This window comes from Nuphar pumila, chromosome 16 (genome assembly GCF_984573655.1).
Source record: "Nuphar pumila chromosome 16, dmNupPumi1.hap1.1, whole genome shotgun sequence".
NCBI classification, from domain to species: domain Eukaryota; kingdom Viridiplantae; phylum Streptophyta; class Magnoliopsida; order Nymphaeales; family Nymphaeaceae; genus Nuphar; species Nuphar pumila.
In genome coordinates, this window is record NC_143264.1 from 23,857,046 (window position 1) to 23,881,047 (window position 24,002).

General features: G+C 36.8%; 1 protein-coding gene across 1 annotated transcript; it reads right to left on the reverse strand.

The window, feature by feature from the left end:
• Nucleotides 1-1,491: 1,491 nt before the first annotated feature.
• LOC149813092 (heat shock protein 90-6, mitochondrial-like) lies at nt 1,492-9,995 on the reverse strand. The gene is made up of 14 exons (XM_089991246.1): nt 9,629-9,995; nt 9,445-9,538; nt 8,476-8,559; nt 6,757-6,900; nt 6,538-6,651; nt 4,065-4,124; nt 3,894-3,968; nt 3,684-3,788; nt 3,459-3,599; nt 3,263-3,355; nt 3,088-3,165; nt 2,631-2,885; nt 2,003-2,105; nt 1,492-1,928 (listed from the first exon to the last, which is right to left on the reverse strand). The coding sequence occupies exons 1-14, from the start codon at nt 9,778-9,780 to the stop codon at nt 1,750-1,752; spliced, it is 1,677 nt and encodes a 558-aa protein (XP_089847372.1). The 5' UTR covers nt 9,781-9,995; the 3' UTR covers nt 1,492-1,749.
• Between the last annotated feature and the right edge of the window lie 14,007 nt (nt 9,996-24,002).

Consider the following 24,002-nt stretch of genomic DNA (forward strand, 5'->3'; position numbering starts at 1 on the left):
GCCATAACTAGATGAGCATCAAAGACAGTAGCATTGCTTAAAGCCTTAGACCAGGCAAAGCATTAAGCACAAAATTTCACTCTCCCTCTCTCAAACGTTCTTACAATTACCCGTATTGATATTTGACCTCTCTCTCTCTCTCTCTCTCTCTCTCTCTCTCTCTCTCTCTCTCCTTTCAACTAAGAAAAAATGAGACCATCATCATTCGTTCCTTTTATTTCTCACCACCAGCCTTCATAGGCTCCACAACCTCGGCCTCGACGGGGTCCGGGCTCTCTAATCTTTGAGAACGATCCAGTGGCTGCTGAACCTCAGCGCTTGAGGCCGTCCATTTCCCAGCAAGTGCCACGCTCATCATCTCATATATCTTTGAGCCTAGCGCCGATGGATTATCCGGCTGCAATTACACAAACACCAAACAATTAAAAAAAATGTTAAGGCAAAAATTTATGGTTCATATATGCAAAAATGCAACAAAAGCAATGAGAAATATATATAACAATATAAAATCGAATTGTCCAACACATCAAAAGTAACCAAACGACTCACCGTGAATCCACTGGATATCAAAGCAGTATCATACAAAACATCAACTGCTCTTAGCGCATCGGGGTTATCTGGAGAGCTTATACAAGCAACCTACATCACCAGAGAAGTGAAGGAAAACGTTTCACGTATCAAGCAGATAATTTATATCAAAAGCAAAAACTTAAGAGCATCCTTAGCTTACGTTCAAATCTTTGATGATTGGATGCTCAGGATTTATCTCGAAAACTCTCCTACTTCGCATGAATTCCAAGCTAGATGCATCACCCAGGGTTTGTGCCTTCATCAATCTGCAGAGATGTCCCATCAGTAGAGTTCACAAACGGCCTTGCATTTAGATCAATTGCTGCTAAAGCTTTCTGTAATCTAATTGATAACGTGAAGAATAATAGGATTATCGTTCAGCCATTTTCCATATACAAGATCATTCATCATCTAGCATGCTATTTTCCATATACAAGATCATTCAGCATCTAGCATGCTAGTATCATCCATGAACCAGCACCGTCCAAGCATAGTCACAAATCTCTATCCTCGGGAAAATCTTGGTGAGGGAAAATCTCATGATAATTTGAAAAATCTAGTTTTCTTGGGAATATCCCAGATAAATATCAGTACACATAAACATATAATATATGTAAAATATGGTACACATACAGGTAATATCAAAATATTGTAAAAACTGTTTAATAATGGGCCAAGTCCACATTAAATCCATGAAATTTTCAATATAGGTGTTATTTCAAAATATCATGCTATTTTGGGAAAAATATCATTCTTTGAAAATATCTTGTTCAAATTGTGACATTTCCAATATATCAGTGATCTTTGTCAGCCCCCAAGATGAATTGAGAGCTCAACCTCAGAGCAACTACGTACAGCATGAATTATGTCATGATTGGCAGACAAAGGACATCACACAATTAGTTCTTTCTCCACACATTGAAAATATCTTTAAAATCGCAATTTTTTCAAAATATTGATGACTCTTAGTGGCAAAGTCCCCTAGATGGACCGATTGTTCAACCCAACACAACTATGTACAGCATGAATTATATGTCATGACCGGCACACAGTTGACATCTCACATCCAGTTCTTTCACCACACATTTAACTCAGATAGGCTCAGATATTTCTATGTTGGTGAAATGGTAGCAGCCACAATTTTCCAGATTCAATCTTCTACAAGCAGAAGAGAAAAAATTACCTCTCCATGTTAGCAGACCAACCAAATTTACCAGAAACAAGAACACAGGGTGACGTGCTCAGGCGGTTAGAGATTTGAACACTGGCAACCTTATCACCCAGCCTCTTTTTAATCCAATCACATGTTTTACCAAACTCCTGCTTGATTTCTTTCTCTTTTTCCTCATTCTTATCACCTGCCAGAAAGTATCAATGATAAAGAGCTAAAATCAGAGTAAAACAGGAGGAATTAGATGAAAAATAAACATACCCAGATCAAGGTCCTCTTTGCTGATATCTACAAATTTTTTTTCCTTGTAGGTTTTAAGGTTTTGGATGGCAACTTCATCAATGGGGTCAATCAAAAACAGCACCTGCAAAATTGCTTAAGAGGCAACAAAATCAAATACAGAGGCACCACATCACTGTCATACAGCTAGAAGAAAGGAACATAAAGAACAGAGAACATTGTTATCCAGAACTAAGAATCCTAGGGGAGACAAGAAAAACGGAAACAACCTATGGGCTCTGTCTCCTATGAAAAGGATTTCCCCACAATGACAATGCATGAAATTGAAACTCTGTTAGAAACTAATGAAAACTAGAACTGGAAACCAAAGGACCATATCTCCAAAACTGATTATTGATAGAGGAAGGCAGCCTAGATCACCATTCATAATTGTATATCATAAAGAAACTCCTTTTTTCAACTTAGAATGCTGAAGATTCAAAATCCAACCATCTGTCACCCGAGGTAAATATATATTCATCCATAAATGAAATTTATGGTAGGTGGACCAAGACCAACGATGCCTTGTGCACTCTAAAACACCTTATCACTATACCATGTCAAACCTATTGTAAAAGTTTTCTTCCTCAAGGCAGAAAACAAGATTCACCTCAAAATCTTTCTCAAGAAGCTTTTCCAGGAATGGCATGTTCCTTGCACTTGCAACACTGTCTGTAGCAATATAGTTGATATCCTTTTGATCTGCCTTCATGTTCTCCACATACTCATCCAGGCTGATGAGTTCTTCCTCACTTTGAGATGAGAAGAATCGAAGAAGTGGTGCAATACGTTTGTGATTCGGATGATCTTCAATACAGCCTAATTTTAGGTTCTTACCAAAATTCTCCCAGAACTTGTCATAGTCCTGCAGCAGAACAGAAATACAGGAAAGATGAATGAAGTCAAATAAGATGTTAAACATTTGGGAAGTCCAAACTGCCTGATGCACAATATCATTTTCTAACAGAACTTTCTGAGACTTTGCATGGTCAAGAATGAACAGAGATGTGTGGCTCCCACACAAGTATGAAGACAAAAAGGATCTTTTAAGCAAAGAAAGGACATACATCTTTGTTCTCACTCTGAGATATGCCCAAGATCATATCAAAAGCCTTCCTAACTAGCCTCTTTCTCATTATACGCACCTGTGTAGAAGATGAGAAAGCATGATTATAATACAATTTTCAAACACTACGAATATGCCTAGAGCACATGAAACAAAAAGAAATAGATGCAACTTACGATACGACTCTCCTGAAGAATTTCTCGGGAGACATTGAGAGGAAGATCATTTGAGTCCACAACACCCTTCAAAAAACTCAGATACCTTGGGAACTACAGTCAAAACATAACATCTGAGAAGCTATTGTACATATTAATCCCTCATATAACTCCAAAAAGCATAAAAATAAGCACAAGAATAATTTCAATCACATACTAGTTCTCCGTCAAAGTCGTCGGATATGAACACACGTTTAACGTAGAGCCTAATGTTCTTTGTCTTACGATTAAGTACGTCTTCTCGGCCTGAAGGAGCAATAGCAGGCACAAAAAGAATGGATCTAAATTCCACTTCGCCCTGCAAACAAACATCGTTAATATAAAAAGGTAAGCAAAACAAAAACAAATCAAGAAAAATTGTCTAACATAGGCAAGTTGCTACCTCCGTTGTAAAGTGCGATGATGATAGTGGATCCAAATATTCATTAAAAGTTTTCTTGTAGAACTCATTGTAATCCTCTGTGGTGACATCTTTTGGATTCTGTAACTGCAATGACATAGTACATAAAGGCATTTAGCACTTTTTCACATTCCGTAGCCGACATGTCAAAATAGAACTGAATCAACAGATCCCACAGAAAAAACATCTTACCCATATAGGTTTGGTCTCATTTGTCAATTCCCAGTCCCAATACCTCTCAACCACAGTCTTTGTCTTCTTCTTTTTCTGTAAGCAAAAACATGCACAAGGCAATGTAAATGGTAATTCTCACATTAAGGGATCTAAAATTCCAGTAACAAATACAACTGCTTGACAAGTCACCTCAGTCTTGTCATCTTCCCCATCCTTTTTCACATCTGCTGGATCTTCATCAACCTCGACCTGCCCAATTTGTCATATTCAAACAGTTGCTAAAAACAATATTATTGTAACAGAGACTGCTGGATGCCATGAATAAATAGCTAACTTGAATGCTAGGTTGTCAACAGTGGCGCCTAGTGGCTTAGGCGAAGCCCCACCGCCTAGGCGACTAGGCTTGGGCGATGGGGACCTAATTTAGCACCTAGGCATCGCCTAGCTTGCCTAGGCTGGGACCATCTAGGAGTAAGCCTAAATCAGTCCTTTTTTCAGTTGACTCATATGGGTCATATATTAGGGACCCCTTTTCGCACTCTTTCCCTCTCTCCTCTCTTGGTTTTCGAAAGAAGAGGACGACCCAAGGTACTCTCTCTCTCTCTCTCTCTCTCTCTCTCTCTCTCTCTCTCTCTCTCTCTCTCTCTCTCTCTCTCTGTTTTTTTTTCACGAAGAAGAAGACGATCCAACCAAGGTACTCTCTCTCTCTCACTGTGGGTTTTTTTTCACGAAGAAGAAGACGATCCAACCAAGGTACTCTCTCTCTCTCTCTCTCTTTCTCTCTCTCTCTCTCACTCACTCACTGTGTTTTTTTTTCATGAAGAAGAAGACGATCCAACCAAGGTACTCTCTCTCTCTCTCTGTGGGTTTTTTTTTCATGAAGAAGAAGACGATCCAACCAAGGTACTCTCTCTCTCTCTCTCTCTCTCTCTCTCTCTCTCTCTCTCTCTCTCTCTCTCTCTCTTGCTCTTGCTCTTCATTTTTTTTCTTCTTCCTGTTTTTCTTCCTCTTCCTTTTTTTCCTTCCTATTAATTATATGTTAAGATTAAATGTATCTTTTTTTTTGTGTGTGTATCTATATATATATATATATATATATATATATATTGACTATTTGTATATATATATATATATATATAATATAGAATATACGTAAACATTCACATGTATATGTATATATTTCTATATACGTACAATATGTATATATATATTTATTAAAATATATATACATTTACAATATATATATATATATTGGGGACAAGTTGACTTAGTCCCAATGGCTAGAAATTCTAGCTGTTGGGAGGCTTCTCCTTGGCTTCTTTTCCCTACTTTTTTCTCCTCCTCTCCTCTATAAATAATGGGTGTGTGTGAATGTGTAAGGTTGAGAGAGTGATGGGTAGTATTAGGGTTTTGTATTGTTTTTCGTTGAGTGCATTGTAGTGAAGCTTGAAAGTAATTTTATTTTTGTATTTCTTTTAATGTCTATTATAAATAAAATTATCTTTTTACATTTTTGATGTGTCTTTTAATTCTTAAGTTTTGTATAATGTTTTGAGTCTTGGAGATCATCTTGGAGTGCATTGGAATCCGCACTATTTCGTGACATTATACTGTATCAATTATATTGTATATATATATATATATATATTATATGTGCTGTATTTTAGCACATACAATATTGAATTTCTGCATATTATATATTACATATCCTGCATTTATATATGAATATCAGTGTATGTACTGTAATTTATATATAACCTGTTTGTAATTTAATATAATTTGTTTATATATAATATTGTATCTATGTAATGTAATTTATAATATAAATAATCTGTTTATATATAATCTGTTTGACTGTTTCTAAGTTATATTTCTTAGCTAATTTTGTGGTTGACGAGTTCTGATGTAATGTTTGTGAGTTATATTTCTGGATGACTGTTTTTGAGTTATGTTTGTGTCATTGTGAGTTATACATCTATGTGTACTTCATATGACTTGTTTTATTCACATTGTAATTTTTTTGAGTAGGTTATCAGTTGCATGGTTTGCTTATTCAATTGTTCATTTTTTTTCTTATTTGTCTATTGCTTATATTATGTCTATTGTTGACTTGTTAATTTTTTTGTATACATGATTTTATTTTTTGTATATTGTTCATTCACATAGTTAGTTGTATGGTTTGTTTATTCAATTGTTTATTTATTCTTCATTTTTTAGCAGATTATTTAATATCATTGCTTTACAGTGTTCGACGACATGTTATGTTTTGTCTATTGCTTATTGCTGATTGATTTTATGTCGTATACATGTTTGTTATTAACTTTAGCAGTTTGTTTACATATTTTGAGTGTTTTTAATTTTTTTATTTGGGATACCGACTAGTCCATGCCCCGCCTAGTCTCTTTAAGGGCTCACCGCCTAGGCTCCGCCTAGTGCCTTTGACAACTAAGCTTGAATGTGCTCCCAGTAACATAGACTATCTACCTCAAGGCTTGAACCAAACTGCACATATACCATTACTTTTTTTTAGTCTTATGTCCTGCCCAGTTCTTATCTATTTTCTATTTGTTTATGCTTCAAAAGTCAAACTACATGAAGCAACTGAGTTGCTGAGATTCAAGCTCACAGAACTTTAAACCGGAATATGGAGCACTCAGTATACCTCTTTTGTATATCCCTTCTCCTGCCAGGTGTATATTGGGAATGAGACAAACTGTGAGTAATTCTTCACAAGCCTCTGAATCCTTTCAGGGTGTGCAAAGTCCTTATCATCCCGCTGTAAGAGGATAGACAACAAGGCTTTGGCCATCAGAATAACACAGCAGGGGAAAACTACATAACATAACATGGCATGCCAAATAAAGAATTGCATGATATATACCTTCAAATAAAGTGTAAGACGAGTGCCTCTTGGGATAAGTTTTTCTGGATCTGTCTCTTCTCGGATGGTGAAGAAGCTTTTATTAGCCTCTCCTTCCCACACATACTGCCTATCAGATTTGGGGCTTTTTGTTGAGACAACCACCTGGAAACAAAAGGGTTTACGTCTTTAAAATAGATTATGGAAAATGAGACAGCAAACCCTGAGTAAAACAGCAAAAGGAGGCTCAGCAGTAAGAACAAAAATTGTTATAATACTCCAAAAAGAAGCATCATACAGATAACATACAATCATGAACTCTCTTGATTCAATTATACAAGATGCTGCATGAGAAGATTTTACCTTGATAACACCTATGAATCAGTGGACATTATTTAAAATTTTTAGATAGAAATAATTTAGACAAAGTGGAACAGAAAAGCATAAATACTTAAGAAAAACATATTATTGTGCAAGTTTGAGGACAACAAACAGAAAATGACTTTCAGGAAATCAACGAGGAAAGCTTGACGACAGACTGAAATATGTATCTACCTCAAGGTTGCCAAACTAAGAAGCAAAAGCGGGAAACGATACGGGAAGCAAAAGCGGGAAGCGAGGCATTTTAAAATTTATAGGAAACGGGAAGCGAAGTATCAATGTGAAAGCGAAATAGGAATAAAAAATGAAGCAATATGGTAACTGAATAGGAACCGAACAAGAAGCCAGTAAAAAAATAAAATAAAATTGATTATTCTTATATTTTATGATTTTCAGTAAAAGAAAAAAAAAATTATTAAAACCTAATAATGATGGTTACTAATTTAGAAAAAAGTACGTGGGAAGTGAGTGGAAGCGTGAGAGGAAATACATGAAAAACATGAAAAGAAACGTGAAAAAAGCATATAGGAAGCATAGAAGAAGCGTGGGGGAATCGAGATTCCCATGAAGTTTCAGAAGTGAGGAGTATCGCGCTTCCAAAGCGAGTTTCCGGGAAGTGCGCTTCCCACCTACCTAAGCTTCCGGTAACTCTGATCTACCTAGAGGAGGTTCTCCACTCACAAAGATCATAGTCTTTATGCTAAACATTTCTAGCCAGAAAGAAAAAACTTTTTCTTTTTCTGCAGCTCCGCTTACCCTGATCCAACGGCTGACAGTCACAGAAGGTGATGAGCTGAACAGTAATGGTCAATTCTGTCCTGGAGTCTGCTTCCTAGGAATGACTTCTTGCAAAAGTGAAAACCTTAATGTTCCCAAATGATTGGGAAACATAGACAAAATAAGTGCTTACTGATTGGACTCGAGAAGAAATTCCTCTCTAAGAACACATCCTTGACAAACAAAACACTGCTCTTAATAGACTGAGATATCTATAGCATTTAGGGAGACATGCAATTTGAACTCTGACTCTTGTGGCAAGATATATCAAATTGGTCAATACAGTTCTTTCAGTTTTTTTTATAGGGATGGAGATGCCTCATTAGTTACATACTCCTTAATAGCAGAATAAAAACCCACAAAATAAGGTACATACATCACCCATTAGCAATAGATTTCTTTTGAAGATGAAAGTTTTTTTTCCCAAAATGTCAACAATATCTGAGTGGCTCTGAACTTTGTTACACAAATAAGCTTGCTGACTTGGCTCCAAACAGCATTTTCACAAGTTTTTGATAAAACAGTGATCAAGCACGGAAGAGGGAGTGACAAATAAGAACATAAAGGGAACCACGGGTGCACCTTATCTGACACAAGGAATGCCGAGTAGAATCCAACACCAAACTGACCAATTAAGTTATTGTCAGCACCAGCTTCTTTGCTATCCTACAGAATGATAAGAATTATGGTAAAATTAAGCAACACAAAAATTAACAATCAGGAAAAGAATGGAAAAGGGCATAGTTGGCAAACCCGGTGAGTCGACTCGGGAATCGCCTGAGTCGACCCGGATCGGACCTCATCTGAGTCACGATTCAGGACTGCCGATCCAACCCATTAAATAAAAATTTTCAATATGTATTTTATTATTTTAAAGCATAATTCTTATATAAAGTCACTTGTTATGAAGAATCTAATATTGTTCAATGAAAAAAGTTAATAATCATGTATAATTCTATGTCACATGGGTGCGGGTACGGGTGCAGGTCAATTTCAAAAATTTTGGACACGGGGACACGGCTATATATATGTATATATATTTTTTTTAAAATAAATATATATAAATATATATATATATATATTTTTTTTTTAAATACATAAAAAGATCAATTTTTTTTATACATCTTTTGCCCTAAAATGGACAAAAATAGACTCTGTCAAAGTTGACCGAGTCTAAAATGTGGACGGACTTGCCCCGGTGTGTTGACAGAGTCCGACACTTCGTTGACCGTGTCCGAAGCCGCACCCGTGTCGGGGCGTGTCGACGCGGGTGCGTCGACCTTATAGCCGAGTCCGTGTGACTTAAGTATAATTATATATTTTTGCAACTTATCTATTGACATATTAGCTTGAAGTTTAGGTATTTTCATGTCTTATTCATGTGCTTACACTATAAAATATAGAGTCCTGACTCGTCCCAGTCAACCCGTTGACTTGGTGACCCAATAGGGTTCCGATCCAAGCCCGAGTCACGAGTTTGCCAACTATGGAAAAGGGATAAGAGAAAATAATGAAGGAGGTGGAAAAGGCATTCCTGTAGCTATGCAGTACCTTTAGAGCCCTTAAGAACTTGGCTGTTCCGCTTTGTGCAATAGTTCCAAGACATTCAACCAACTCTTCCCTGGTCATTCCAATTCCAGTATCCCTGCATGGACAACAAAAGCATGTGAAGAACTTAACAAGATAAGCCATTGAGGGTAACTTCCAAATTACAGAAGAATATACAGGGGCTTACGTAATCATAATTATCCCATTGTCTTTATCTGACTGGATGTGTATGTCTAATTCAACAGCAGCCTGGAGAAGTTCTGGATCTGTGACACTCAGAAATCGCAGTTTATCCAGTGCATCACTAGCGTTGCTGGAAGAAAAGCATAATGATGACATACATCAGAAAACAGACACCACGATCCCCTTAAGAAATGATAACAATAAGCACGCTATCACTTCAAATGGAAATAACACATATAATCATCATGCTGTAACAAAACCAAAAATTGAAAGAACTGTTTCAATTGAACGCAGGATGATTTCTGTGGGACCAATTTCAAAATCCTTATGCTTTCTTGCTTATTGCAAGTTACAAAGGAGTCAAATCCATCAAACGTTAGCCCTATTTGTTACATGCTTTATAGACTAAAAGTCAAAACGTGAAAAAAAAGAAACAAGAAATTCAGTAATAGTCTGATTCCAATGCAATATTACATCCATGCCACAACCTTTATTGCTGAAAACAGGCTGTAAGCATGAAAGCAAAAAAAGGAAGGACTCAAACGAAACGAATACCTAATCAGCTCCCGAAGAAAGACCTCCTTGTTGCTGTACAAACTATGAACTATCAAGTCCATAAGCCGACTAACCTGCCTCGTAAAATATGAAAGAGCAAGTGAAGGTTAACAAATGAAATCTTGACAGGTCAAATTCGAAGCTCCAAAACTATTTTTGATCAAAAAGCATGTGCCACTCCTAAAATTATGTCTCATCAAAATGTATGCACTGCCCCTAAATTCCAAAGCAATGTAGTTGTATTTTGATTTAAGAAACACACCTCAGCTTGATATTCAAATTTCTCAACTGGCAGTTCTGAAGCATTAGACGCTGCCGCAGTCGACTCATATCGGATGCTACCAAGACAGCCATTCCTCGCACTTAAATTAGAAGTAGAAATAGGTACCCAGAAGGCAGTTTTCTGCATACGGTTAGTCCCATCTCCACTAATACCAGTTAATGCAGAATACCATCTAGACGGAAACTTTGAGGGATTGTCGTCGTGTTCTGACACCTACAGAAGGAACATCCGAACACCAAAAAATGCATAAGCACAAACAGACGATACAAAACACTAGTTCACGATCATTTGAAAAGCGACGAACCATGCATAAGAAAAGGGTATGTGTGTGTGTATACTCGCACGTGAATAAACCGGAAATGCAACAATTAAACATCAGTAAAAGCTTGGAACTCGTAAAAAATTCAACGGCAACAACAATTCCTGAAGCCAGAATTCTGCCAAAGAAAATCTTTCAATGGCCCGAATTTCATACATACTACATAGCAGGAGGGGAAAAAAGAAACACCAGAGTTTGGCATTTCGTACTCGTATTGACGGTGATGACAAAATAGAAGATCAAATTTGGAGCAAAATTCATGACAACAAGCACTACATTGCCCCAATTTTATACGCATAAGAAAAAACAACCTGACATGCATATCTACATAAAAACAACATCAAGAAGCACACAAAATGGTCCCTCTCACTAGTAAAATAACATATTTACCGCAAGTAAACAAGTATTTATCGATGGATACAAAATAAATAAAAGAATTTGTTAATAATTCACCAAGTACCCAACATATCGTCGATAATCTTTATCAAAAACTAAGGGCCAGCATTTCCACTACGTTCTACTTACTCCACTATTTCTACTTACAGAAAAATGTAAAGAAAAAAAAAAGAAAAAGACTTCGCGGGAAGAACAAAATCGGTAGATGAAGTTCATAAAGATTAAGTCGCCAAAAAACAGGAATTCAGAATTCAGATCGTCGAGTTCGATTTCCCTAACAATGAGACCAATCAGAGAAAGGGAGAAGAGGTTTTTAGGGTTTACAGAGTTCCGATAGGCAATGGCGGAGGGAAGAATGGAGCTGCTTCGTAGCTGAGCGCTCGAGAGCAGAGCGGCCGAGATGGAACGCCTCGAAGCCCTGTACATTCTGCCCTACACTCCCCCACTCTCTCCCTCTCTCTCTCGCCCTCTCTCTCGTCGTCGATTCCTCCTCTCGAAGCGCCCATGGTCGTTAGGGTTTTAACAGGGTTTATGGAAGTCTCTAGAGTTTCGGAAACCCTCCATTTCTTAGTTCTTACCCCCATCGATTCACCGTCTGGATGGAGATATAAGGGTAAAACAGTCCTCTCATTTCATCGTTCTTCCGCCATTAAACCGACGTCGGAAATCTCGTTTCCAGAAAATGTCAGCGAGGGAAAATATCGCCATATTTTGAAAACGATTATTTTTTCAGAAAAATGATTTATTTTGAGCGCTGGTCCAGGGGTGTAACCGGGTCGGGTCTTATCAGACCCGATTATGAATCAGGTCTAAAAATAAGACCCAAACCCAATCCAACCTAATTGGGGTTGGGGTTGGGGTATAGTTGGAACCATATGGGTTAACGAGTTTGTGTATAACCGGGTCTGATCTTAGTAGGCTTGCTTTGATTCAAGTAGGGTTTGGGTTTGGGTATGACTAAAAAAAGCAGATCCATATAGGTTAACAAGTTCGGGTCTTAATGCGTTAGGGTTTGAGCTAAGGTCTTGATATGATCGGTATTGTAGACCTAATTACCCACTAATAAAAAATATATAAATTAATAAAATCAATTACAACAACAACTACGCCTTCATCCCAAAACAATTGGGGTCAGCGATATGAACCAAAAAAGAAATTCATTTTGGGTCTTCCACATGAATCCTTTTCCTCCAATCATTTCTATCCAATGCCATGTCCTCAGTGAGGTTCAAAGCATTCATATCCTTTCCTATCATCTCCATCTAAGTCTTCCTAGGCCTACCCCGACCTCTTTTAACTAATATATTTTCACATTTCTCCAACCTTCTAACTGGAGCATCATTAGGCATTCGCCGAATATGTCCAAACCACCGTAAATGATTCTCTCGCATCTTATTTTCAATGAGTGCAACACCTACCTTCTTACGTATCTCCTCGTTCCGAATCTTATCTTTTATTGTATTTCCACACATCCATCTAAGCATCTGCATCTCAGCTACACTCATTTTTTGAATATGATGTCTCTTGGCAGCCCAACATTTTGTACCATATAGTAAAGCAGGTCTAATAGTCGTCCTATAAAACTTTCCCTTCAACCGCAATGGCATTCTACGATCGCACAGCACTCCAGTTGCACTTTTCCATTTCATCCACCCAACCTTTATCCTATGATTTACATCTCCATCAATTTCTCCATACTTTTGAATGATGGATCCCAAATATTTGAAATAATAATTCACCGGTATTTCTTGCTCACCAAGCTTCACTACACTCCCATCACTACTTCGTTGCTTACTAAACTGACATTCCATATATTCAGTCTTACTCTTACTCAACTTAAAACCTCTAGCTTCCAATGTTTGTCTTCATAATTCTAACTTAGCATTAACCCCAACTCTAGACTCATCAATCAAAACAATATCATCAGCAAACAACATACACCATGGTACATTTTCTTGAATTGATCTCGTAAGCTCATCCATCACTATCGCAAATAGGAAAGGGCTTAAAGCAGATCCTTGATGTAACCCAACCGTTATTGGAAAATTGGTTGTCACCCCTCTACAAATGCAGGCATTGGTTACTACTCCTTCATACATATCTTTAATTATACTAATGTACTTGAGAGAAACACCTTTCTTCATCATTGTTTACCAGAGAACATCCCTAGGTACTCTATCGTATGCCTTCTCTAAATCAATAAAAACCATATGCAAATCTTTGTTCCTCTCTCTATATCTTTCAATAAGTTGTCTAAGAAGATGTATAGCTTTCATAGTTGATCTTCCAGGCATAAAACCAAATTGATTCTCCGATATCATGACAACCTTCCTCAACCTAGACTCAATCACCCTCTCCCAAAGTTTCATAGTATGACTCATGAGTTTTATACCACGATAGTTTGTGCAATCTTGTATATCACCCTTATTCTTATATAAAGGCACCAAAGTACTCTTCCTCCACTCATTAGGCATCTTATTTGTTCGCCAAATCAAGTTAAAAAGATTTGTCAACCATTCTAAACCTTTATCTCCCAAGCATTTTCAAGCCTCGATAGGTATACCATCTGGGCCAACTGCCCTTCTTGATTTCATTTTCTTCAAAGCCTCTGCAATTTCTTTCTTTTGAATCTTGCGCATGAAGTCACGATTAATCTCATGAAAAGGAATGGAGAAGTCTCCAAGATCTTGAGCATGACTATCATTAAATAGCTTATCAAAATAATCTTTCCATCTCTCCTTAATCTCCTCATCTTTGACTAAAACCCTTTGTGTTTCATCTTTGATACATCTAACCATACCCAAATCCTTCGATTTCCTATCTCTCATCTTTGCAAGCTTATAAATATCCTTCTCGCCTTCTTTGGTATCCAACTTGTCATAAACCTCCTTATATACCTTAGCCCTCGCGTTTCGAACAACTTTTTTAGCTTCCTTCTTTGCTATCATATACTTCTCCAAATTCTCATTATCACGACTCTTACTTAGATTTCTATAACACTCTCTTTTAACCTTAATAGCTAATTTGACATCCTCGTTCTACCATGATGTATCCTTACCTAGTGGTGCACCGCCTTTAGACTCACCCAATACCTCCTTAGCCACTTTTCTCATGCCACCCGATATCTTATTCCACATTGATTCAATTGTTTATTTAAAATATTATATGGTAACAAAATAGAAGGTTAATAACTAGTCTAAATAATGTTAAAATTTGAATATAAGAATAATATATCCATGCCAACCAAACATGTTAAGTTGAAACAAAAAAACAATGATATATTATATTCAAATATCACCAAGTTGGCATGATGTCACAAGTTTGAAACCCATGGGTGGCATCCCTTGCCGCAAAGTCGAAGCTGGGTGTACTCTCTAGTAGGCATGGAGCACTTCAAGAGTTTTACCAACCTGGGCAGCAAATGTGAGGTTGACGATGGAAGGGGGGTTTCCCTTTAGACTATCAAATAAAACGGTATCAAATTAAACAAGTTCTTGAGTGTTATTCTGGTATTCACTTTAATTCCACAATTTCTACGATAAAAGGACAATATGAGGTATATTGAAAAATGAATTAAAGTTTAGATTACTAAAATATAATACATATTAATTCTAAGGGCACGTTTGAAAGTGAGAAGAACTTTCATAGAAAAAGAAAAATTTGCCTAAGAGAAGTTTTGATATGTAACTTTTTCATTTAAAATTTTTTTCGCTTATTTGTATAACATGAGTGTGAACACCCCAAATTTTTCAAAAATTCAAAAATTCTTTTTTTGCCCCTAGCATTCACCTTCTGAGATATTCAGAAGGGCAATTATGTAAATTTTCATTCATTTCTTGGATTCACTGATTGAAAATCCGAAATCCAAATTCAATTTCCATATCTGACCCAATTTTGAATCCTGATATCCAAATCCAGTTCTGAGCTTGCTTCTCTGTTTTTCAAAATTTAAAAATACAAAATTAATTTTCTGAAAAGCTCAGACATTTTGTCCAGATCCAATATCCATCTGGATCCACTCCTTTCTTTTCCTTAATTCGAGATCCAAATTCGATATTTTCTCAAAAATCTCGGATCCAGATCTGTTTTGAAACCCAATTTTTAAATCAATTTCACTATATTCAAAACCCTTTTTTTTTGTAAAAACCTCTAAATTGTAAAACAAAATATTTTAAATCCCTCATAGATTTAGGTCTTTCTTTTAAAAAAATTGCAAAAGAAAAATTTTATAAAAAAGGCTTCATCCCCTTTTTCTGAAAATCCTTGTAAAAAAGAACCACCTTTTTGAATTTTTTCAAAAACTTAGAGGACCCGATTCGAAAAAACTCTAACGGCCTTCTGTTATAAAATCAAGTCGTAGGGGAGTCGATGATCCACCCATTTTTCACCCCACCAAGTCTTCTCTCGATCATCGCTTCTCCCCCCCCCCCCCCCCCCCACCTGCTTCTTCCCCTTTCTCCTTCTTCTCATTCCTTCTCCTCTTGATTTCTCTGGTCCTCTTCCCAAATCGGCTCAAACAACGTCTCCTTCTTCTCAAGTGAAGCCCAGCCACGGTAAGAGTTCCTCCTCTTTTTTTTATTCGGTTTTTCTTGGTTTTTTTTTCTCATCGCCCCATTAAAGCACTCCTTGTGGTATTGATTTGCTTACAACAATATCAATCCACATATGTGCAATATCAATGGAAGGATCAGATTCCAACATTTACTTTCTGTTTTTACAATTTATTTTGTTGAATTTCTTCAGTTTATATAAGTTTAAATATCTATTTATGTTATTTTAGGTTCAATACTCCTTTGCAGTTTATCGTATCATTTTCTTTATTTTTCATTTTTATGTTTTATATTCTAGTATGTCGTTCTTTGTTGTCATTTCATTTGTGTATGTTATTTCATGTTTTAATTCAACCTCATCATGTTCATCTCCTCTGCATCATAGATCTATCTACATTTAAATTATAACTCATTTCCAGCATCTGCACTTTGCTTTTACTTCATAAATAGCCGTTGCATTTGTCTTCACAACATTGGTTCTATGCATAGTGTTGCATTCATTTTGTCGTTGTATCATACCCATCTAACGTCTTTTTACAATTTGATTCGATTTTGGAATTACTTTTCTCATCTGATTGGTATTTGCACTTGCATTTCAAAAGGTTTCTGATATGCATCTTATCTATGTTCATTCTATCTACTTGCATCATTAGTTTCTCATATTTTTGCATCACGCAAGTTCTTGCATCACTAAATTTTGTTCTTTCTATAATTATTTTCACTCTGTTTATATGGAATCTACATATGTGTTACAGTTCATTGGTACCTCATCACATGCATTACATATCACATGTTGCCTTGTTGTAGTAAGTTATGTACAAAACCATTCACAATGTTCATTATGTCTCAAGGTTTCATCCCTGTTTCACCAACATGATCATTAAAACCCTTTGTCAAAAGGGGCTTTGGAATACGTAGGATCCCCTTTGCCTCTGTAAGGCAATCCTGGTTTATAAATGATTCAGACAGATCCAAATCTTCTCATTTGTTTGATAATTGGGGTCGACCCTGCAAACATAAACATGCCAGACGAGATAGCCTCCCAATGAACATAGCAACGAATCCTCCATGGCTGAAAAGTAGATGGCGCAGAAGGTTCTTGTCATAGCTGTCATACTAAAAATCGAACGGGGGTAAATTGTGATTCACAGGTTCAGGAAATCACTGATGCAGGGTCTGCTGCATGCGTTTTCCAAGAAAGTAAGCATCAGTGATGTTGTGTTATATATCCAGAAGTATAGAGAAACAATCAAGCAAAGGTTCAGCTGAAACTTTAATCACTTTCTTCCAGAACTTTGTAAAGCTTATTTGCAGCACCATGCATTCATTGCATTCCCCTGTTGCCATTACATTCACAACAAGATCAGATCTGACCCTGTGTTAGACTCGATCTCTTGCGTACATGCATATGGTAGAATTTGGTCAGTTGGTGTTTGTAGTAGCAGTTCATGAAGAAAAGGAAAAAAAAACTTTGATTCCCTTGTGTAGATGTCAGCTCTCATACATACAGAGCTTGTCCCCATTTTCATCTCACGGATGGACATCAACATTAGTTGATCTGCTATCAATTGGCGATTTGGGTAAAATATCTTGTTATAATAATGGTCTGGCTAAAAAAAAAGAAAAGAAAAGAGGGTTATTCAGATATCCTCAAACGAAATTGTTATCTCATGCGTAGTATACATTATATTGAGAAAACCCTCTGCTTTTGTCATATATTTCCCAATGTTGTCTGTAATCTAGTGTGGTTAATAGTTACCCTTGCAAATTGAATTGGATTATTAGTTGGAAGTCTGTTAGCAAACCCAGTTCCATCCTCATCACCAACTACTACTCCAATCCCATCCTTTGAGGTTGCTTAATGGAACATCTGCATCACCTACATCAGTGGTCATGCAATTAGTTTCAATGTTTGGCATTCCGTCCAGAGGTGTTTCTCAACCTGCAAAAGTTATCACTTGAAGAAGGAGAAACCCAATATGAGCTGTAAGGCTTCATATGTGGGTGTTTACAGGTTGTGGTCCAGAAGTTAACAGCCCTTGTTGATGTCAAATATAATTTGGTTCATAAGTCCTTTCATCAAAATTCCTTCATACAGAAGTTCTGATATGCAATGCTTGCCATTAGGATATCGACATACCCGATAGGGCTCCATAAATTGTATATAGGACCTCAGCCCATTTTCTGGAAATGGGTCTTCGAAAATTTAAAGATCCTGAAATCTTTGTTGTTACCGGTGGCGTGATAGGTAATTTATGTGGGGCGCTGAAGCATAAGATCCTTTCATTTTGTCATCATGTCATGGTGTTGTCATGATAAAATCTGCCTTGTGATCAATTGTTTGATAGTTTACAGCACCTCATTCTACAACATCCCGTTTCTTACAAAATCTCAATATTCCACCAGCACCTTCTCCACTTGCCACTTCTTCACTTGCTGCCCATCTGCAGCACCTACATCACCACTTATCACTTCCGCACCCCTGCAGCCTTCCACTTCTTACCCAATCTCACCACCTCACTGCAGTGCAGCAGTGCTTACCTGCACTCAGCACACCTCAGTACATCACTCCACTTACCACTTGCACCTGCTACACAACACTCACCTGTGCACAACATCCCTTCACCCTCACTCTTCTGCACTTTCACGACACATTACCTCCACATGGCTTTATGTTTTGCATTCCACAGTAGTCAAAACCATTACTTCCTGTTTTGTTATTGATTTATCGTAACACAGCAGCCATGTGGGCTGTTGTGGCTTGCTGCAACATTCCCACTAACAGTACTTGCACTCTTCCTCACATGCTGCAACACCCTGCATTTCTCCACGAAACCTTCAAAGCACACTCACTTGGTTCACTTCATTGAGTGCATATTCACCTATTGTGCAATGTTTGTTCACATTTCTTCACTGCCACAACACATGCACCATATGCATGTACACCATATATATGTGTGCTAAGTGCACATTCATGAAAGACATTTCATTATGTGCGCATCTACAACAACACTTTCACACACACCCTTTTGCAACTCACACTTGCACTTGCCACCATCACCCACAGCAACCTCCAGCACACAGCACCCTGTGCTTCACGCCCAGTTGCACTTATACTGTTATGCACCTCACTACACTCTTGTTGCATCTTCACCACAACACCTTTACACTTGCCCTAACCATCCACCTACACTTCACTAACATTTACAGCTTCCTTCACAACACTATCTGTTGTAATTTACACAATATCCTCTGCTCTTCACAACATTTTCCCATCACTGCGCACTCGCTAAATCATCACACCTGGAGCACCTACAACCGCACACCATCTTCACCTTGTTGTACACTCAATCTCACCTGCACTATAACACTCGCCCCTCCCATGTGCACAACACTCCATCTCACTGCTGCAACTCACATATCACTTAATACATTCATTAGCACTTCATTATGGCTTTATTAGCATTTCATTACATCTTCATCTCCTACACTGTTGTTACACTTTCACACACAGCCACCTCTGCAGCCACAACCCATCACTTGTTCCATTCTTTGTGTATCCATCCCATGTTTATTCCCACATCAATCTGCTAATTGTCAGTATCTGAACACTTGCTGCATGAAATCAAGTTACAACAGTGCTAGTTGTGGGGTCTCAACCTGCTGAAGGTAATTGCTTATGGTAAAAGTTCATTCACATTCGTCCGGTATGGTGAAATTTGTTGACATGATCTGCCATTCAAGTCTTTTACAATTTAAGCATTTAGGCAAGGTATAGTTTCTGCATCTAGGTGTTATCCATTGTTACTCATTGGATTCACTAGACTGATTCAAATCATCTCTGCATTACAGCATGTGTATCATGGCATTACCTTTCATTTGCTAATCTTCATCTACATATTAGTCCATGTCACCATCTCACATACACTCTCATGTATATACCTTTATTAGCATTAGCATTAACATTGCATAAGTCTCTTTTCATACATCTCATCATTGAAAATGAAGGCATCCTTCTGTGCATTTTTCCATTGCATGTATATTCACATAGGCATTTTTCTTTCCGTTCAACAAGCTTCTTCTACGTGCATTTTTATTAATGTATGCATGTGCACTCATCATTTGGTACATGCATTATACCTAGGAAAATGCATCTCATGCATACATTAAGTATCATATCTTCATTAATATGAGCATTTCCATTATAGTTTAGGTGTAGCCATATGCATATTGATTCTGCCATGACATCTTCCATTTGCTTCTATGTTTTGCATTTGGCTTTGTACTGATTCAGTTTCTACAGAAAAAACATGGAAAATTCTTATTTCCCTTCTTAGATTAGGGATTTTATTATTTCAAATTCAATTTAAAGTTTGTAATAATTTGATATTAATGAGAATTTTTACTGTTTAGCTTAGAATAGAACATATGATCATGTAGTTATGCTTTAAATCTCATAATTGCCTGTGACATCTCATTTTATGTTTATTTTTATTTCAAAATTTACAATGGTGGAATACGATTGGCACGTGCACCTTTCTAATAAGAGGTAAATAATTCTAGGTAAATGATTCACATTTATGGCCATAGTCAAAATGTGACCAATACTTAGGATTTTTATCTTTTATGGAATAACATTTGACCTCCACTTAGGTCTCTTTTGAAAATCATCATATTTTTTCTGAAATATTCTTTTCTCCCTTTATCAGAATTTAATATGTGAATTAACTTAAGATATATTTGTGGCCATAGTCATGGATATATTAAAATTTAATTTCATTTTAAAACCTATAAAGGCACAAAAAATTATTTTATTCTTTATTAGAATTTAAATATAGATTATATTATAATACATTTGTGACCATAGTCATGAATGTATTACGATTTAATCTTATTTTAATTCTATTAAAGAATAAAATATGCTTTTAAAAACTTTAATCTTTGAATAAATTTCAAAGCATTTCATCATTTAGGGTAGAATTGCATTCTTTTTCAAATCATTTCAAATTATCTTCAAAATCTAAGTGATTTTGAAATAAACTTTCAAAAACCTAGTTCCCATTTCTAAATTCAAAATCATTTTTAACTTTCATTTACAAATTTAAATTCATCTTTTATTTTTAATTTAGTTTTAAATCTTATTTCAAAATTCTAACTTTCAATTCTTAATTCTGAACGTCACCTTTCTGAATTTCATATTTTGAATTTCATTCAAATTCATTATTTCCATTTTGAATTCTATTTCAAATCCTGAGTTTTAATTCAAACTTCAAATCAAAGTTTTGAAATTCATTTTAAGATTCCAAATCAAAAATTTTGAGATTTACTTTGAAATCCAATCCAATTCTTCCCAGTCCGATTTTGAATTTCAAGTTTGAATTCAAAACCTATTCTCAATTTCAAAATCCAATTTTCACTTTAAATTCAAAGTCTAAATTCAATTTCAATTTCTAAATTCATTTCCAAGACCAAAATTAAATTTCAATTTCAAAATCAATTAAAGTTTCAGTTTGAATTTCTATTCAATTTCCATTTCAAATTTTATTTCTAATCCCAATTTCCATTTCCATTTCAAAGTTCAAATCTCAATTTTAATATCAATTCCAAATTCAACTCCCATTTTCAATTTCCATTTCACTTCAAGTTCCAAATTTCATTTTTACAAATCTTCCTTCTTCAATTCAAGTTTTAATCTATTTCAATCTTTGATTTTAATTATGATTTCAATTTCAGAGTTTCAAAGTTTCCTTTTTTAAATCTTCAATTCACTGCAAATTCCAAGTTTTGGATTCAAATTCCAATTTTTCAAAACAAGTTCAATCTCTGAACCATTTCTTCAAAGAGGTTTTCAAATCTATTTTCGAAATCACTTGGAAAAATCCAAAAATTCTGAAGCATTTCTCAAAATCTAATGTGTTTGAATCTTTGCCTTAGCTATGTAGTTATTTTTCTTAGGACTATTTGCTTGTAATTTATGTAGTATACATTATATTGAGAAAACCCTCTCCTTTTGTCATATATTTCCCAATGTTATCTGTAATATAGTGTGGTTAATAGTTACCCTTGCAAATTGAATTGGATTATTAGCTGGAAATATGTTAATAAACCCAGTTCCATCCTCATCACCAATTACTACTCCAATCCCATCCTTTGAGGTTGCTTAATGGAACATTTGCATCGCCTACATCAGTGGTCATGCAATTAGTTTCAGTGTCTGGCATTCAGTTCAGAGGTGTTTCCCAACCTGCAAAAGTTATTTTTTGAAGAAGGAGAAACCCAAAATGAGTTGTAAGGCTTCATATGTGGGCGTTTACAGGTTGTGGTCCAGAAGTTAACAACCCTTGTTGATGTCAAATATAATTTGGTTCATAAGTCCTTTCATCAAAATTCCTTCATGCAGAAGTTCTGATATGCAATGCTTGCCATTAGGATATTGACATACCTAATAGGTGCGGGCTTCATAAATTGTATACAGGACCTCAACCCATTTTCTGGAAATCGGTCTTCAAAAATTTGAAGATCCTGAAATCTGTGTTGTTACCAGTGGCGTGATAGGTAATTTATGTGGGGCGCTGAAGCATAAGATCCTTCCATTCTGTCATCATGTCATGGTGTTGCCTTGATAAAATTTGCCTTGTGATCAATTGTTTGATAGTTTGTAGCACCTCATTCTACAACATCATGTTTCTTACAAAATCTCAATATTCCACCAGCACCTTCTCCACTTGCCACTTCTTCACTTGCTTCCCATCACCTACAACACCTACATCACCACTTATCACTTCTACACCCCTACATCCTTCCACTTCTTACCCAATCTCACCACCTCACTGCACTACAATAGTGCTTACCCCTGCACTCAGCACACCTCAGTACATCACTCCACTTACCACTTGCACCTGCTACACAACACTCACATGCGCACAACATCCCTTGGCCCTCACTCTTCTGCACTTTCACAACACATTACCTCTACATGGCTTCTTGTTTTGCATTCCACAATAGTCAAAACCATTACTTCATGTTTTGTTGTTGTGTTATCATAACATAGCAGCCCTGTGGGCTGCTGCGGCTAGCTGCAACATTCCCACTGACAGTACTTGCACCCTTCCTCACATGCTGCAACACCCTGCATTTCTCCACGGAACCTTCAAAGCACACTCACCCGATTCACTTCATTGAGTGCATATTCACCTATTATGCAATGTCAGTTCACATTTCTTCACTGCCACAACACATGCACCATACGCGTGTACACCATATATATGTGCTAAGTGCACATTCATGAAATACATTTCATTATGTGCGCATCTACAACATCACTTTCACACACACCCCTTTGCAACTCACACTTGCACTTGCCACCATCACCCACAGCAACCTCCAACACACAGCACCCTGTGCTTCACGCTGAGCTGCACTTATATTGTTATGCACCTCACTACACTCTTGCCACCATCACCCATAGCAACCTCCAGCACACAGCACCCTGTGCGCAACTCACTACACTCTTGCCACCATCACCCACAACAACCTCCAGCACATAGCACCATGTGCTTCACGCCCAACTGCACTTATAGTGTTATGCACCTCACTACACTCTTGTTGCATCTTCACCACAACACTTTTACACATGCCCTAACCATCCACCTGCACTTCACTAACATTTGCAGCTTCCTTCACAACAATATCTACTGTAATTTACACAACATCCTCTGCTCTTCACATCATTTTCCCATCATTGCGCACTCACCTGCTAAATCATCACATCTGCAGCACCTACAACAGCACACCATCTTCACCTTGTTGCACACTCAATCTCACCTGCACTATAACACTCGCCCCTCCCCTGTGCACAACACTCCATCTCACTGTTGCAACTCACATATCACTTAATACATTCATTAGCACTTCATTACATTGATGTGGCTTCATTAGCATTTCATTACACCTTCGTCCCCTACACTGTTGTTACACTTTCACACACATCCACCTCTGCAGCCACAACCTATCACTTGTTCCATTCCCTGTGTATCCATCCCATGTTTATTCTCGCATCAATCTGCTAACTATCAGTATCTGAACACTTGTTGCGTGAAATCAAGTTACAGCAATGCTAGTTGTGGGGTCTCAACCTGATAAAGGTAATTGCTTAAGGCAAAAGCTCATTCACATTTGTCCGGTATGGTGAAATTTGCTGACATGACCTGACAATCAAGTCTTTTACAATTTAAGCATTTAGGCAAGGTATAGTTTATGCATCTAGGTGTTATCC

Coding starts and splice junctions, on each gene's coding strand:
- LOC149813092 (XM_089991246.1), bottom strand. CDS start 9,780: ATGTCATCATTATGCTTTTCTTCCAGCAACGCTAGTGATGCACTGGAT. Junction 3,789..3,893: donor ATGAGACCAAACCTATATGG/GTAAGATGTTTT, acceptor ATGTCATTGCAG/TTACAGAATCCAAAAGATGT. Junction 3,356..3,458: donor ACGACTTTGACGGAGAACTA/GTATGTGATTGA, acceptor TTTTGACTGTAG/TTCCCAAGGTATCTGAGTTT.